This window comes from Lemur catta, chromosome 4, assembly GCF_020740605.2.
Source record: "Lemur catta isolate mLemCat1 chromosome 4, mLemCat1.pri, whole genome shotgun sequence".
Lineage (NCBI taxonomy): Eukaryota > Metazoa > Chordata > Mammalia > Primates > Lemuridae > Lemur > Lemur catta.
In genome coordinates this window covers 57,962,272-57,979,898 of record NC_059131.1, presented here as the reverse complement: position 1 = coordinate 57,979,898, position 17,627 = coordinate 57,962,272, and the positions used below count along the sequence as shown (strand labels likewise).

The 17,627-nt window shown below is 49.6% G+C and overlaps 1 protein-coding gene across 2 annotated transcripts in view; it reads right to left on the bottom strand.

Moving 5' to 3' along the window:
* Window positions 1–17,627, bottom strand: part of HK2 (hexokinase 2) — a 63,960-nt gene that overhangs the window by 12,755 nt on the left and 33,578 nt on the right. For both annotated transcript variants that reach the window (XR_006734745.1, XM_045549937.1), the window contains exons 3-10: window positions 13,115–13,263; window positions 8,720–8,839; window positions 7,635–7,730; window positions 6,943–7,042; window positions 6,468–6,651; window positions 3,789–3,944; window positions 2,200–2,433; window positions 252–556 (exon numbers count right to left, since the gene is read on the bottom strand). Coding sequence is in view for 1 of the 2 variants with exons in the window: in XM_045549937.1 (XP_045405893.1) it covers window positions 252–556; window positions 2,200–2,433; window positions 3,789–3,944; window positions 6,468–6,651; window positions 6,943–7,042; window positions 7,635–7,730; window positions 8,720–8,839; window positions 13,115–13,263 (1,344 nt within the window). In the remaining variant the exon portion in view is untranslated. The remainder of the gene's footprint in view (window positions 1–251; window positions 557–2,199; window positions 2,434–3,788; window positions 3,945–6,467; window positions 6,652–6,942; window positions 7,043–7,634; window positions 7,731–8,719; window positions 8,840–13,114; window positions 13,264–17,627) is intronic.

Sequence of the window (17,627 nt, the reverse complement as noted above, 5' to 3'; positions counted from 1 at the left end):
GATTAAATGAATTAATATGCACAAAGTGCTTTGACACATAGTAAGCAATCAACAAATATGGACTATTGTTATTGTTCAATTCTAGCAGAGGAATGCCTTGATTGAGCTTATCGAACACTAGAATTCCCTACCCATACAGCTAAGAAACATGCTTGGTTCAAATGTTCAATGCTAACGCTAAGGGAGACTCCCCAGGGCATCAGCACCAGGATAGAGGCCCATGGTGTGAGCCGGGGGCAACCCGCACGTACCTGTGCCATCAGGGGTGGCACACACATAGGTGGGCAGCATCTTGACAGGGGCAATGGCGTGCGTCTCTTTGCTCAGACCTCGCTCCATTTCTAGCTTCATCCTCCTCTTGACCTCCAGGAGCTGCTCACGGCTCAGCTTCAGAGGCTCTAGGGTCTTTTGGCGGGCTCGGTGCTGGTCGGCTAACCGGTAAGCCACTGCTGTCACCATGGCTGCACCCTTGCCGCTGCCATCCTCGGAGCGGAGGAAGCGGACATCGCAGTCAGGCACCAGCCGCCGCACAGCCTTGTGAAGACGCTTGGCAAAACTGCAGTCGCCCAGATGGGGTAAGAGATAGGTGTCCATGGTTAGGGTCAGTGGTGCGAAGGGAGGGGACAGCAGCTCGCCACCTCAGCCCAAGTGCCAGGAGCACCTACAGGAGCAGATGGTGCCCTGAACATCCTCTCCTCTCTCTTTCCCAAGTTAGGAGTCACTGTGAAAACTCAGATATTCAACTGTGATCATCCCCCTGGCTGGGGCCACCCCCCACTGAAAGAAAAGGACCCCTTCTAACAAGGAATTGTCCTCTGAATGCAGTCACACAGCCCTCCTTCCTCACCAAGCTGGCCCACAAGCCCCAGCTCCTCTGCAATACATGGCACCATCAGCCCCTTGGCTGGAGCAGCCCAGTGGAATCCATACCACCTACTTTTCTTGTTCCGTCACTTCACTAGATACTGTCCTGGGAAAGACCCAAAATAGAAAAACCAGAAATGCTCTTCTCCTGGACTTGGGCTTCTCTGTCACAAGTTTCTGCCAATGATCCCAAAGGTATTTGGACAGCTAAAGACAATGGTTATGTTCAGCAAAAAACTCTCCAAATGGTGGCACCTTTTAGGTGTGGTCTCCGGGGCCTCACTACTCCATGTGCAGTCTGTGGGCTGCCAGCCTCCCTGAGGGCTGTCAGAGATGCAAGATCTCAGGTTCACCCCAGACCTTCTGAATCAGCATCTTCCTCCTAGCAAGATCTCCAGGTATTCGTGTGCACATTGAAGTTTTTGAGGCCAGCGGGGTGGCTCATGCCTGTACTCCTAGCACTATGGGAGGCCAAGGCAGGAGGATCACTTGAGCACAGGAATTTGAGACCAGCTGGAGCAAGAACAAGATGCTGTCTCTACTAAAAATAGAAAAATTAGCCAGGCATCATGGTGAAAACCTGTAGGCCCAGCTACTCAGGAAACTAAAGCAGGAAGATCGCTGGAGCCCAGCAGTTTGAGGTTGCAGTGAGCTATGATGCCACTGCACTCCACCCAGGATAACAGAGCAAGACTCTTTTCCAAAAAAAAAAAAAAAAAAAAAAGTTTTTTGAAGCACTAGGCTAGGATTAGGAAATCTCAGGGCTGAGGCCTTCTGCACCCAGAAATTAAGTTAATGAAGGCACAGTGACCTGGCATTCACGTGGGAAAATATGTGGGCACACTAGAGAGATGTCTTCCAGGTCCCAGTTTGAACATTTGGGTACATATGACCCAAGGGATCAAAATGTGGACAGGGCAGGATCAATTTAGTGCCAAAGTCAGCCAGAGAGGCTGGTCACCTACTGGGCTGGGGTGGCCCCTGGCAGAGGACAGAGCACCTGCAGGAACCGCCAAGAATCAGGAGAGAGTGACAAGAGAAACATTAGCTCATAGAAAAGAGGGTGGTGAAAAGAGCGCCCAGCAGCCAGGGAGCTCTGAGGGGAGCAGAGCCCGAGTCATAGGTCGCCTTCGGAAGTCACCTCCACCGGTGCCAGTGGGAGTGACACCCTCCCACTTGCCACTTCGCCCAGGTGGGAACTTTTATTCTACCAGGATCCTCAACGCCATGGTCTATCCACATCACCCCAGAAATGCAAACCGGGGCTGGCCCACAGAGCCTGGTCCCCAGGTGCTCTGGGAGCCCCACCACCCCCGGGCCTGGACGCCAACTCACTGGGGGTGCTTCTTGTAGACGGAGCCGTCGACCCCGATGGTGGAGCGCAGCCGATCCTCGCTCTTGTTCTCCTTGATGCGCCGCAGCACGGCGGCCAGGGTGGCCGCGCACAGGCTGGCTGAGCGCGTGGACACGATCTGGCAGATGCGGTGAGTGGCCACGCAGTCCTCCTGCGTCGGGTCCAGGCCCAGCCGCACCAGGACCTCACGGGCCTTCCGGATGCCATCTTTCTCCCTGGGAAGCAGAAAGACAGCATATGGGCAGGTGTCTAACCCGCTGCGGCCAGGGGTAGGGGGCAGCAAGGAAACCTCTCAGCTCCAGCCAACTCCACCACCCAGCAGCGAGCAGAATCCCTCTCCACTGCTCACCCGCCCGTGGGGGCGAAACAAGGAGTGGTGGGGGCAGAGCATAACACAGCCACCCCGCCCCCACACACACACAGAAGCAGAGCTGCCCTGCCTCACCCCACAGGCATCCCCTTTTCCTGATGAGAAAAACTAGCATTTCTTGTGCATGTGCCATGTAAGGACAAGGCCCTCTTCTTGGTGCTTTACTTTCTGAGTTGTGTGTGTGTGTGTGTGTGTGTGTGTGTGTGTGTGTGTGTGTGTGTGTGTGTGTGTGGTGCTACATTTGCTTATGTCTTAGGGTAGACAGTGTCTCTGCCCTTGACGACCTCCCAACATGTGCACCCAGCTGGGGCCCCACCCATTTCCTCTCCCTAAAGCACAGTCCATTGCATTTCACCGTGGACTTGGTGCTGCTTTAGCTTGTGTCTAAAGGAGGCGGTAAAGGGCTGGTGCTGTGACACCCGCACCCTTCTCAGGGGAACCAAATGTCTCACAAACTTGCACTGGCATCACCCTGGGGTTAACAACAAATAGGCACAGTTCCTTCAAGAGTTTCCACTTAAAGTCATATAAACTGTTTCACTGTTCCTTTTGGCACCAAAATCACCTCCTCTCCACCCATCTGGTCCCCTAAACAACAGGAACGCCTCATCCTAAAGCAGACACCTCAAGAACAGCAAACGAGGCCTGACTTTGGGGATACTGTTAATTGAAAAACAAAGTCAGGCCCTTCTCACTCCTACCCCTGCCAGACTGGGAAACTGCAGGCTGTGGCTCTATATGCTAGAGTACAGCTAAGTGGGTAGGTATTTCTCTGGACAATCCGAGGACCTTTCTGCTATGGAGCAGGGGCCCGCACAGAGATCTTTTTGAGAAGCGGCAACAGGGCATGAGATGTCAGAGCTTCAGGAGAGGGAAAGGAGGCAGATGCAAAGGAGTCATTCCAGGGCCCTCTGAGAGCCTCCAGCCCTGAACCCAGTGTCATGGCCCAGGTCCCTGCATGTGGAGGCCAACTGTTCCCAGCACTGGGGGCACGGTGGTAGTAATCACACTCAAAGTCGACAGGAGTGGAGACTGGTAAGTGAAGCGAAGCCACAAGCCCCCCATGGTCCACGCTGTGCGAGACTCTCTTGCAGTCTACGCTTGAAGGGTCGAACACCAGTGCCACTTCCTCATTCCCCAACTACCTGTCTACCCTGTGGGGATTCGGTGACTATAGAGGTGGCAGGGCTAGAAACTCACCCTTCGATATCTGAAATGTCCTTGGTCTCGAAGCGGCCCGTGGTGAGGAGTTCCGGGCTGAGCTTCCCGCCGAAGAGCAGCTCCTCCCTGGCCATCTTCACCAGGATGAGCCGCACCAGCTCCCCCATGTACATCCCACTGATCATCTTCTCAAACCTGCAGGGAGACACAGGCCAGGGATATAAAGCCCCCACTGTCCCTGAACTCACAGCCGCCCTGCGGAAGAAAGGTACACACACAGAAGACTTCAACGTACTTTAGCGGTTGGTGTGTAACTCAGGGTTAACTGTTCCACCACCAGGAATGAAATGTGGGGAGAAGTGACAGCTCAAGGGGGCTGGAGGAGCTGGGAGGCTTGGGTTGTCCTGCAGGCTGGTGAGCCCTGAACCATGGAAAAGAATGGGTTTTAAGCAGCCAAATGAAACATCCAGGGAGTAGGGAACATTCTGGAACAGCCGGGGTTTTAGGTAAAGTAAGTTATGTATAGGGTAGTGATTTTTAAAATTCTTCTCTAGCAAGGAAACGCTTTTTAAAAATAAAATCTTACATAGAGTGCCAATATTTATTTACAAGAGAAAAAGTCAGTCTCATGAAATGTGGAGCACAGGCCTAGCAATTCACCAACTCACACTGCCGGTCCCTGCAGGCTACGTGTGGATTCCAGAGAACACAGTGTGAAGACAACCTGCGGCAGTGGGATGTGGGGACAAGATTACAAGGGCAGGTGGGGACAGGTGAGTTGGAGCTCAGTTCTGGACTCTAAATGTCAGGTCTTGGGAATCTGGGAGTGAAACACACTTCTGAGCAGGCAGGTGACAAGATAAAGGCATGTCTTAGAAAGGCAGAGGCAGGCCCCCATGCTGAGAGGGCAGTCAGGTAATTTAACTTTTCAACACTAGGTGGTACTGCTTTCTTTAGAAATTGGTCTTTCTGGCTAGGACTATGTGACAGAGGAAACCAAGCCCGGCAATTCTTTTTGTCAAAAAAGGCCCATTTCTGGGTATCTCAGAAAGGATCTAGGTCTTAAAGAGAGATGGGCACCCGGGCATGCCAGTACTAAGTAGGATGGGCTACAGCCAGGAGGCCCAGAGCAGAGGTGTGCAAGGGATTCCACCATCACCTACCAGACAAGAAACCCAGGCCCCTAGGAAGTGACTTGCTCAAGCCCCAAGGCCAGGTAAGGCAGAATCAGAGCTAAGCGAGAGCTGCGAAACTGCTAAGGGCACAGGGTTAACGCACCGACACAGGCACAAGGCCTGGCTTCAACAGTGAGGAATTCCGCTGTCTGTGACATCTTCTCCTCATAGCTGGTTCTGTGGCCGGTGGGGGGAGTGGCCTGGGGCCATGGGGCTCCACAGCATGGGTGCTTTTTTATAAGTTTTTATAAGTTTGTCTTCCAGTTTTAAAAATACTTTGTTCCAGTCAAATTTAGAAGATAATTACTTAGAAACACATTAGAGAGGGAAAAGGTTGTCTGCAATGACTTCAGGGCTACCATGGCCAACAATTTGGTGTATGTCCTCCCAGCCTTTGTCTTATCTAAGGCTAAGCTAAGCCAGGGTTGTGTTGTCATGTCCTGGTCGGTAAATTTGTCTTTTGACACTTCAAAGGACATATGGTTCCTCGGAATGACTTGGGTGTGCCTCGTTAATGGAAGTAGACATTGAGTGAATGGTTTTTCAGTTCATAAACCTCTCAGCACCCATGGCAGATACAACCAGTATGTTCCTAAGAAAGTTCAAGTAAAGGACGCACGTTTCATGTGAGAGAGCTTGTGACTTAATAAATAAACCATGCTTTGAGAAAGCAAGGACTTGCCTGTAAAGAAAAAGGCTACCCACCACTGACCTGGTTTATAGGGTTCGAGTCTCCTCTCCAAGTAGAGATCTGCGCTAAAAGCTGTCCTGAAACAACCATAGCAACAAGACCAGAGAAATACTGCATTGCTCAAAACATTTTGCAACTGTCTTCAGAGCTTGCAGCAATCTCTATTTCGAGATCTTTGACGGGGACATTTGATAAATGTTTGTAAGGGTGAAATAATGTTTTGTAAGAAACAAAGTAACTAAAAACTAAGTCTAGACAGGCTGGTGAATATAGTATTCAGGGTCCAAAACACTGCAGCCCCTCCTCTTATCCACCTAAGGACATGCTGGGCCACAGGTCCAGGAAGGAGGCCAAGGAAGCTCCTTAGCCAGCTTTTCCATGGGCCGTGAGTCTGCCTGCAGCTGGGGCAGAAGGCCCTAGGGCCCCGTGGGCCAGTCATGAGCAGCCAACTGTGATGGCCTGTCCTCTGGACAGCAACGGAGCTTTCAGAGACCCTAATCTTGGCCATCTCAACACAGCTTTTCTTACATGGCTCACAGTTTCTATGGGCAATTCACAAATAGAAGGTGGCAAGAAAGAGCAGGGACTTAGACTTAGAATAGGAAATTCCAAAATGAGTGCTTTGAAGGACATAGCCACATTATTAGCTATAATCTGCTGTATCCACCAGCTCTGTTTTAGAGCCCTCTCAGCAACTCACAGTCACAAATATTCCCGTAACCAACCAGCAGGCACCTTGGCAACCCTTTGGGTATGGAAGACTGTAAAGAACCCACCCCTGGCCCTGGCCAACCCCAACCTCAGTGCCCGAGCCCGCCCCCAAGTGCACCCGCACAGCAAGGGGCCACTCACAGCTGCTTCCCAGGGTTCAGCGAGCCCATGTCGATCTCCCGGTCAAACTCGGTGCGGATGTCGTTGAGCGCGCCGTCGTCCCCAAAGGCCCCCCACTCCATGTTGATGCACATGCGCCCCTCGTCACCCTCCACCATGTCGATGTGGCGCATCTCCTCCATGTAGCAGGCGTTGCTGCCTGTGCCTGCCCAAGGCAAGGGAGTGTTCAGCACTCCTGTCTCCCCCGACATCACTGCCCTGAGACTGCCCGGGGTGGCTGGAATTCTCACTGCAAACTCCTGGCAATCTGGATACGTGGCCCAATCCTCTACCACCCCCAGCTCCATGAGGCCTGGCTCAGCCCTCCAAAGTGACTGCACCATTATGCTCAAATGTGAAGGACAAAGGAACACCAGGCCATGGTCCCCTTCTTCCTTTCCAGCCCACATGCCCATGCGCTGGCCAGTATCAGCCCTTGTGCCCAGTGTTCACTCACCCACAATGAGACCAATTTCACAGTTGTGGTCATCATAACCACAGGTCATCATGGTCCCAACAGTGTCGTTCACCACGGCCACGATGTCAATATCAAAGTCCTGTGGGGATGACAAGGAGGGCTCTGACCTTCATTGTCACAGAAGGGTGACAGATGTGAAGATGGAGAAAGGGCAGCAAGACACACAGCTCAAGTGCAACAGAGCTGCCCCTTTACTAACTCGACTCAGAGCCCAAGAAGGTTAGAACTAGGAATCTGGGTCTAGAACTAGTCAAACATCAGCAACCTCCCTAACACTGGCTGTGCACCACTGCTCATCTTCCTTCACCTCCTCCTCCCTCTCCTCTTTTCCCCCCTCCCCCTCCCTCCCCATAACTCCTCCTGAGATAAGATCTTTGTCTTGTCCTCTTTCTGCCCCATTCCACCCTCATGTCAACATCATTCCAACTTTCTTACTTGAACATGATATTCAAGTCCTCTTCAGGTTAAGGACTAAAGATTTTTTTTTTGCACCAAGGCTAAGATTATTTATCCATGGCAATAATCTAAAAACCCCAAAGGCACCTGTTCATGTGAGCATGGCAGGAAAAAGGAAAGAAAACCTCTCCTTAAGCTCCACAAAAGCTTCTCCTGCTGAGTCAAGGACAGACAAGGAAAGACTTCAGACCCCAGGCTCCTGCCACCCCACTTACCCCTCTCCGCTGAATGGCCTTGCGGATCAGAGCCACGACGTCTCTGCCTTCCACTCCACTGGACTTGAACCCCTTTGTCCAGGAGACCAGGAAACTCTAGAAAAGGACCAAGGAATGAATATTGATTTCCCACAACTAAAACTCAGACCACACTCCTCAAATGGCCAGCATTAGCAGAGATCTCTGCTACTGGGTCAACCTGAAGTCATGACTGAATTTGGGTATTGCTTCCTGACTAGCCCAGGAAGGAGGAATACAGGCCCATCAAAGACCAGGAAAGGAGATTAAGTGGATGATTCCTTCATGATGTAGTGCTGCCACGAAGTGGAATCAGGAGGCTATAAAACTGCCAAAATAAGATGCAGTCATGCACAGCATAACTTGATGCTCAGTCAACAACAGACTACATATATGACCATGGTGCCAGAAGATCATGATGGAGCTGAAAAATTCCTATTGCCCAGTGATGTCACAGCTGTCATAACACTGTGGTACAGTGCATTACCTTTATGTTTAGATACACAAATATTTACCATTGCGTTACAGTTACCTACAGTACTCAGTTCAGGTTTGCAGCCTAGGACCATATGCTATACCACACTGCCTAGGTGTGCAGCGGGCTGTGCCATCTAGGTTTGTGTAAGCACACTGATGTTGACACGATGACGAAATAGCCCAATGACACATTTCTCAGAACATATCCCCGTTTAAGTGACACACGACTATACTTATATCCTCACATCATTAATTCCCCAAGAATATTTCTTCCAAGGGTCTCTATCATAACACCTTACATCAGGAGAGTTCCTGATTTTTCATTCCTGTTTCTCTGGATGGGATAAGGATACTGTGCAGTATGTGTGGAAGGGAGGGTAAGGAAGAGCACCCCACCCTTCTCTGACACTTCTTCACTGTCCCCCACAACCACCGCCCCCCCCACACACACAGTCATGCAGAAGAACAGAGCCTCATCTGCACAACCCCTTAGAGCCACAGCCAACCCCGCGGCAGGTGGCTCAAAGTCCTTCCCAGTGTTCCCAGCCCCAAGAGTGAAGCAAGAAAAGTGTCTGAAGAACCCATCTTACCTCGTCTAGTTTCGTCTGGTGGCAGGGGAACGAGAAGGTGAAACCCAACGGGAGCTTCTTCTCTTTGATCTGCAGCTTCTCCATGAAGTTAGCCAGGCATTCGGCAATGTGGTCAAATAGCTAAGGGCGCACGACACAGGAAGAGGAGCAGAGAGGGGATTAGAGCATGGATTTCTGGCTCTGAAAGTAACCAGTTCAGTATATGTGAAATCCATCTCTCCTCTGCAGTCTCCATTGGCTCGTCTACAAAATGGGAATGATAACTGGACCTGCCCTCAAGGAGTTACCAAAAGGAGTAAAAGACTCAATACATATAAGGGATTAACATTAATTAGTACTCATCAAATGTGGTTTGCCACTTAGACCATTTACCCAAACCGCTGTCAAAATAACCCTGCAAGGAAGGGGAAATCATGGCCAACGTTAATCAGAAAGTCATTGCATGCCCTGGGAACAGAACATCCTTGGGTGGCCCTGTCAGAACCCTGCTGACAAGGATGCCCGGCTGATTAACTTACCAGAAAGGACAGCCCATTTCACTGCCAAGAAGTATTTTAGCATCCCTGTCTCCTGTGGTTGGGGGAGGGGGTAGAACATTCTCTGTTGGCATTCTGTGAACCAACTTAACAAAAATAAGTAACTTTTATATTTTTTTCTCCGTTCTAGAAAGCTAATCTCCTGGGGGCAATTCAAAGAAGTTATCTTTGTTTTCTGACTTCAAAACAGAACACCCAGTGAGTCCATGAAGAGCACTGAAGAATAAATAGAGTTTTGTGGGTGGGCAGCCTCCCAACCATGACCACGCTGAGCAGGTCACGAGCAGCTCCCGAGCCTTAGAAAGACTGTATTCACAAGAAGCCAGGCTTCCCACCGGCCCCCACGCCCACGACCTCCTGGCTTCCTTCTTGCCCACTCAGTACCCTCAAAGAGAAGGTGGTGACCCTCCAGATGCCTAGGGGCCAAGGCCATGGGCATTCTGGTGCAAAACGTAAGCAGAGGCCAAATAGACTGGGCAGATTCCAAGGGCCAGGTTGACCAGGGGGCAAAATCTAAAAGCCAAGGTGGGTGTGAGAGGAGAACTCTCCTTTTCCTTTCCAGGAAGAAGGAAGATTCCACTAAACCACAGGCTCCCACAGTGTTGTCCTGGAGGAGCAGCGTCACCACACCACCATCACCACCACACCACCATCACCGGGAACGTGCATATCCTGGGGCCCCCACCTAGACCTACTGCAGCAGAAACTCAGGGGTGGGGGGGTAGCGATCCCTCAGCAAGCCCTCCAGATGATCCAGACATTGGTTTCAAAACCACTGCACTAAACCACAAAAAGTATTTGCATATACAAAGGAACTGAGAGGTTGGGGGAGGGAGGATGGCAGGCTCATTGGCTCCCCTGATGCCCTGGGGTATAGTCAGCGGGAGGGACCTAGGAAGAGAAGACCGCTCCAGTCCAGAAGGTGGCTGACTCTCACAGAACTTCCTGCATCGATTCTGTCCCCCGTCTGATCTCGTGCAAATCACCCACAGCTGATGCTGCAACTTCACCCTTTAAACCAAAACATAAGGGCTGGGAAGGACAAGGCTCTACCACCTTGGGGATCACTAAGGCACATGAGCCAACTCCCTTGAGCAGAAGTCAAGTATTTTAATATGTAAATAGGAAGATATGAAGCAAGCTCTGTTCTGTCAGGAAGTTGATCGGAGACAAAATTATATGATATGTATATTAAACAAATTCCCAGCACCTTCTTCCTGGTACGCTAAAGGATCTTTAGTACAGATAGTATTTATCCAAAAAAAGGAAGTTGTAGAAGCTGTGCAAAGAGACAAAGTGAGTCATCAGAGATGGGGGGAGGGGCCTTTAGAAGTTGGCAAAGCAAAATTGTTTCCCGTCACTCAGCCGTGAGTACTGCTCCCTTCCCACTTACACTCCCGACAGCAGAGACAGAGAAGAGGCATTAAATATTGCCCTGCCCAATTCAGTAGCCACTGGCCACCTGTGGCTATTTCAATTACAATTTTTAAAAATTAAAAATTCAGTTCCTCAGTCATGCCAGCAACATTTGAAGTGCTCAATGCCACAGGTGGCCGGTGGCTACCGTATTGCACAGGGCAGATATAGACTAGTTCCATCACTGCAAAAAGTTCCACTGGCCAGTGCTGGGTTCAAAGAACGCATTATTGGAAGTGAGAAGAGGGGACCATCTGCTTCCTTGGATTGGAAGATCATCCCCTTTTCTGTTTGCTGAGGACCCAAGGATAGGATGTTGAGAGAAAGAGCTAACACCTTCCTGTCATAAAAAGGCTCAAAGGGCATCATTTTATGAAGTTAGAACAGTGCCTTTTCCATACTGGTCTGAGAATCTGCTCTGAGAGTCTTCCCCTCCCACAAAATACACTTTTAAAATCTTAAGTGGCTGCTAGTCAGGTTCACACTTCTCTTCAGTGGAAGTTAATGTGCCAGAAGACGGATTTCACCCAGGGACCCACCGCCCAGGTTCACAGTTCTTCAGAGACCTTTGCAGTTTGGGGTTTGGTGATTTGGTGTTGTGTTGTGTTTTGTTTTCTCTCACAGACAAGGTCTCACTATGTTGCCCAGGCTAGAGTGCAGTAGTTATTCACAGGCACAAAACAGAGCGCACTGCAGCCTGGAACTCCTGGCCTTAACAATCCTCACACCTCAGCCTCCTGGGTAGCTGGGACTACAGTCACATGGCACTATGCCTGGCTTTGGTCTTGATTTTAACTAAGTTGTAGTTTAAAACCCATTTGTTTTTCTTTAATTAAAATATTGATACCTAATACCAAAAAAATGGAAAAATGGCACCAATGGAAAAAAATAGGAAAAATGGCACCATTATTCCACCACTAAAATAGCCACTATGAACTTCTAGCCTTTCTTAGAAGTGTTTTCTGTTGCTTTTTAGGCATCTTGTATTCTTTCTACTCCTTAGAGTGAAATAGACACCTGTATTTTCTTCTAGTTTTCTTTCTGTTTCATTTTCATATAGCATTTTTCCATTTATTCAACATTTTTCTAATGTCCCAATAGTTTTATTGTTTCTTCCAGGTGGGTCTCATAGTTGTTTTTTTTTAATCTGAACTAGAACATTTTCTTTATGTATTGCATGGAGAATAGACGTAATTTTCTTTATACCCTCTAACTAGGTTTGAGAGATTTTAAGGTTGAGTTTTTCAAGTAAAACTTTACTCACATCTTGAATGTTTGAAATGGATTCTCTTTCTCCATTGGCAGAGACACACTTCATTGTCTGCAGGAACTCGAGCCCTTGCCAGGCTCTGGGGAGGACACTGCAAGGACTGCAAAGTCCCTGGGCCCTTCACGGTGTTGAGATACGAGCAACAGGCTACACAGATGGGATAAAAATGCACGCAGAGTCTTGTTCACATAAGAAACTTAAAAATCCACCTAACACATCATCATGTTGCAAGTCTTTTTCACAATCATAGCCAAACTTTAGGTACTTTTTTTGGTTTTGTCTTTGTTTACTTGGTTCTCAAATATTTGTAATCTAGGGGGTGGGGCCAGGGGTGGGGGATAGAAGAAAAGGTGACCACATCCTCCATGATGGGCAATGACGCAACTGCCAACGCAAGTGCCGGTCACAGAAACTGAGAGCAGAGTAGGAAGATGCAATTAGATAAGCAGATTTCCCTGTGGAAAACAGCAAGAGTACTAGTTTATGAGCCAGGCATCAAACTGAGTACAGAACGGGCATCATCTCCTCTAATCCGCACCACAATCTAGGTACTATCATCCCTCTCTACAGATGAATAAACTGAGAGTGTCAGGTGCTATCACTTGCCCAGAACCACACAGCCAGACTGGCAGAACACAAGGCCCGACCCCTTCAATACCGCAGCATGGGACAGCTGTGGCAGGGGCAGGGGAAGAGCCTCTCCCCTCTGTACCCTGCCTGACACTACACTGGAGCCATGTCACAGCCTCAGGAGGGCTAAAATGCCCACAGTTCCAGGGACCCAGCCTCCCTTTACCAACCCCAGCCATTAAAACAAGGAAAGCAGGTTTATCTCAGGGCCACCCCCTCTAAGACAAATAAAAGATCTAAAAATATCTCCCTCACGTGTTCTACTCAGGGTCAGAAATTCCTGTCCCAGGAGGTGGCCTGGCGTGGTGGAAAGAACAGCGGACTAGGAGTCACAGGGCTCTGCCTCTTCCAAGCCCTGGGGCCCAAGATGTGACAACACTGGAATCGCATCTTACTGGATTCTATCCTAGCATCTTACTGTTTCCCCTCCGTTCCCTCCTTGTGTTCCTGAGCTCATGCTAGGTATGAAATATGGGGGGAATAGCCCGAGTTCCAGCTGGGAGGGATCCCTATGGCTGTGCGAGTGTCAGAAAGGGGCCGTACCTGGGTGCCGCTGCCCCGCATGATGTCCTCAGGGATGGCATAGATCTGGTTCTCCATCTCGACCTTCTGGAGCCCATTGTCTGTCACTTTCACCCAAAGCACACGGAAATTGGTCCCTCCAAGGTCCAGAGCCAGAAACTCTCCATGTTCTGCAGAAAAAAGGACCACTATTAGTTTCGGGAAAGACAAGAAGGTCAAACTGCTTCGGAGACCCACCAAGACTTAAAACCCTGGTCCCTCCACGGACACTGGTCGTCTGTGGCCCATGGGGTTTGCCTGTCTCTACACACATTTATATATTGTCTGATTTTCTCTGCAACAAGCACTTTTATCTTACTTTTCTAATATACATCAACAATGAGACAGTTTCACTTCCAACTTTGGGGCACTCACCCCACCCCCACAAGAGCCAATTATCTCCTAAGTGCTTTTAGCAAGCCCCCACCAAGCTCCTGGGGCCCAGCAAGGCCTGTGCCAGGGGTCCATGCCTCAGTTTTGTTCCTTCTACCCCCAGCTTGTTCCAAGCTGCTACAAGCCCGAGGGCCCTGGGCCTTCTGCCAAATCATGACTGCAGTACAGAACTTACTTTCCAATGAGTGCATGCTATGATGGCAATGTCCCACAGCAAGATCAGAGGGTCCTGTGATGAGTAGAATGGGGTCCTACTGGCTCTACTGGCTATAATTAAGAGGCCTAGCAAATAAGACAAACAAGTGCCTCCCAAAAAAAGGATCTCAGGCTCACTAGAATGCGAGACAATGCTGACCCCGGGTGTGTAAGGCAGGAGTTGGGCCACGCGGACAAGCCACAAAGCCGTGAGGGGGCCAGACAGGGGAAGAGGGAGACTCCAAAAAGGAGCCACAGACACAGATGGGCCAAGATCTTCATGTGTCACCAGGAAGGTACAGCTCCTTCCCTCCAGGAAATAGCAGTGTAGACAGGAAACATCCAGATTCTGGACAATAATACAGCCGGCTACAGGGAAGTACCCCATTGTGTGACACAGAATGAAAGTGCTGAAGAGGCACAGAGCCCACAGCCAGGGCGGGGGGCTGGTGGGGCAGGCAAGGCGCACCCCACGCGGGCTCCCCGCTGCCCTGCCACGTGTCTTCTCTAGGGATAGAAGGCAATTTCCCAGGGGGTTCACTTATTGACATGTTTGTCAACACTCAGCCCCTTTCCCATGGGAGGCTGCCACTCAAGAAACACAGGATGGCTGGAGGGTCAGGGAAGTGCTCCAACTGAATGACCCAACAAGGTTTATTCTGTGCCCAGGTCCCCCCAGCACCTCTATCCAGCTCTTAGGCCCTGAAAAAAGCCACATCTTCCCAACTCCCTGAGACCACCACCCACAGTCCCCAGCGTCCACGGGGCAAACCTGGGGCAGACATCATCCAGCAGAGACGTCCACACAACCAGCTGTTGGGGGCTGTGGCAGATGGAGACCGGCTCGGGGCCTACATCAGAATCCCCCTACATTTTAGCTCAGACGAGTTCCTGAGCCTCAGCTGCCTCATCTCTAAAATGGGAATATCGTTATCTCACTGGGTTGCCGTGAGGGGAAAAATTAGACAATGTGCCTCAAGCACCCAGAACTGTCCCGAGAACTCAGGACACACTCAGTAAGTACTAGATGTATTCTCTCCGGGCTCTCAGCAAACACTGCCCGCACCAACACTTGAGTCTCCTCAGCCCATGATGGCAGAAAACCTGTCCAAGAAAAGCCATTACAGTCAGCTCCAGTGACTTCAGCATTCCTCCTCGGGGCACTGATTTTCCATGCCCTACCCGGTGACTGCAGGCAGTCCCCGCCACTAGCTACAGCTGCCGGCTGGCAAGAGCAATGTCACCCCCGTCTGGGGTGATTCTGCCCCACCTCGTGGCCAGGGGTGACTTTTCCAGACACTCCGTTCTGTGCCTTCCCTGGTAGTGGGACCTCAGCCAGATTCTAGGAAACGCTACGTGGTGGTTGTCATGAGGGATGAAAAGGAAATCAAAGATGAACTGCCTCATCAGCGCTCTGAAGTCCAGGACACACGCGATCCGCTGAATCAGTGGCCACGGGGGATTGAGGCGGCGAGGCCAGCCCAGCTGGACACACTGGACGGGCACGGCTCCATCAAGAATGGTGGCTTTGTAGTGTTTTCGGATGGACTGAAGGGAAACCACGAATAATAAATTACTGCTGGTAATTCTGTTCCCAGGAAGGAACGTCATCCCTTGCTTTGCTTATAGGACTCCTCTGGAACAGATATTCCTCCGAAACCCTCCTCTACAAGCACATGTGACCACAGGTACCAAAACCATGGGCTAGACTCCTCAGTCCAGGATATGGAGCAAGCCTAGCATGTGACTCCAGAAATCCTGAGGTGACCCCTCTGGACAGTGGATGGACCCCCTCTCCTAATCCCCACCTCCCCCAGGGAGCGCTGGACCTCAGAACAAGTGGGCAGGCCTCGTTTCGAATTCCAGCTCAGCTGTTGCACTACCTGTGGGGCGTGGGCACCTCACAGGGCTCTCTAAGCATGTCACCTCACCCATAGGTGCTTCTCTCAGAGGCTGCGAGGCGCACATGAAATATGGACTACATTACATGTGAATGTATGGACACACAGGAAGCCATCAATAAACAGCTGCTGTCATTGTCACTATTGTTGTCATTGCCTTGTGTGGTTGTGTAGCTCCTCTTCTCAGCCACTCCAAACCCTCCCTGCTGCTACCGGTGGCTCAAGATCTACCTCCACTGTGAACCTTCAGGACACTCCGGAAGCCCAGAGCAGAGTGCGTGTGATGGGCATGAAAGACACATGCATCTACGGGCACGGGACAGTCAGACTGAACAGGGCAGGGAAAAGGCTCTGGGGCGAGCAAACATGCCTATGGCAGGTTTCTTAGGAAAGTACAAAGCCACACGGCAGAAGACCCAGTAAGGTCCAGAGAGAACATTCTGTTGAGTAATTATAGTTAGTATCTGAGGCAAGCCAAGAAACCATCTCATACTGCATTTGTTCATTGATGGTTCGTTTGTTAAGCTTAATGTTTGCGAGCCAATTTTAGGATTTATACATGAGACCACCAGGTGAGAGGTAAGGTTTCTTTAATTGTTAAGCATGCTTTTATCTCTGGATAACAATGTTAACTTTTTAAAAATAATAAAATACAAGTACCTGGTTAAAAAATTCAGACAGTACAAAAGTAGACAAAATGAAAAGCAAATATCTCCTTTCTTCTCTGCATCCCCAAAATAATCACTATTAGGGTTTCTTGGGCGTCCTCAGATACATTTATTTTATAAATACAGGGGATGCTGTAACAGATATCTTCCACAAAAAAAGGGTTTGCGTTGCTGTTTCCAAGGATGTGTGTTTTCAAGCTGGAGAGTATTGCCAAATTACCTTCCTAAACGTTTGCATCAGTTTCCACTCAAACAATCAGGTGCACTTCACTCACCAGCGTCCCGTGTTGTGTAGTATTTAATCTTTGCCAACCTGCTAGGTCAAAGTGATATTTCATTTTTTAAACTTAGTTTCTTTCATTTGAGTAAAGTTAGCGTTTTGAAATGTTGACTGGCCTTTTGAATTCCTTTTTCTGTGAATCGTCTATTTGTGTCTTTTGTCTGTTTTTTTGAAAGATATCCGTATTTCCTTAATAATCTAAAAGAGCTCTTTGTATATGAAAGAAAATAACTGCATTGATTGTATGTTTGCAGAGTGCAGACTTTCTTACTTGCGTCTGGATTATCGTGGTAATAAAACAACGAAAAGACAAAGGCAGGTGTGAGAGAGATTTAGTAGACTGAAGGCCCAATATTTAGGTGTCCTTAGCAGAAGAGAAACTTAGCAATGGGCACTTGGTTTATAAACATTATCTCATTAATCCTCAATGACCCAGTTAGGCATTACAATCCCAGTTTTACAAATGAGAAAACCAAGGCTCAGGTCAAGTAATTCAAAGCAAGGTTCAAATCCAGGTCGGGCTCTAGCCAAACTTTCTACTGCAAGAAGCCATGGGGCTGCTCACGGGAAAGCTATAAATCCTCAAATAGGGAATTCTTAACTACCAATGCCAACAACATAAAACCTAGAGGTGGCGGCAGCCCCCGAGTTAGCCTGAGTGACAGGAAGTAACACTATGGCTCAGAAGTTGAGTCACTCAGTTAAGGTCACACAAGGGTCCATCTGACTCCAAAACCTGTGGCCATCCCTCTGCACCCCACCCACATGTTTCGTGGCTGATTCCTGGAAGCCATAAAGTGGTGAGCAAGAAAGCAAAAGTGCCCTAATCTTTATCAGTGACCACCCCTGGGCTTCCTGGATGGCCACGTCCCCTCAGACTCAACCTTCCATATGGAGTGGAGGGATGGGTGAGCCAGGTAGCAGACACACACCCACTGGCAGGGGGTGGCTCACCCTTCTCCCCAGGGGGACCTGTGACCTGCTAAAGCCTGTTGATGCAGACGTTTTTTGGTGGCCACAAATCAGTGCTGTCTCACAATTATACTAAACCTCCGTTT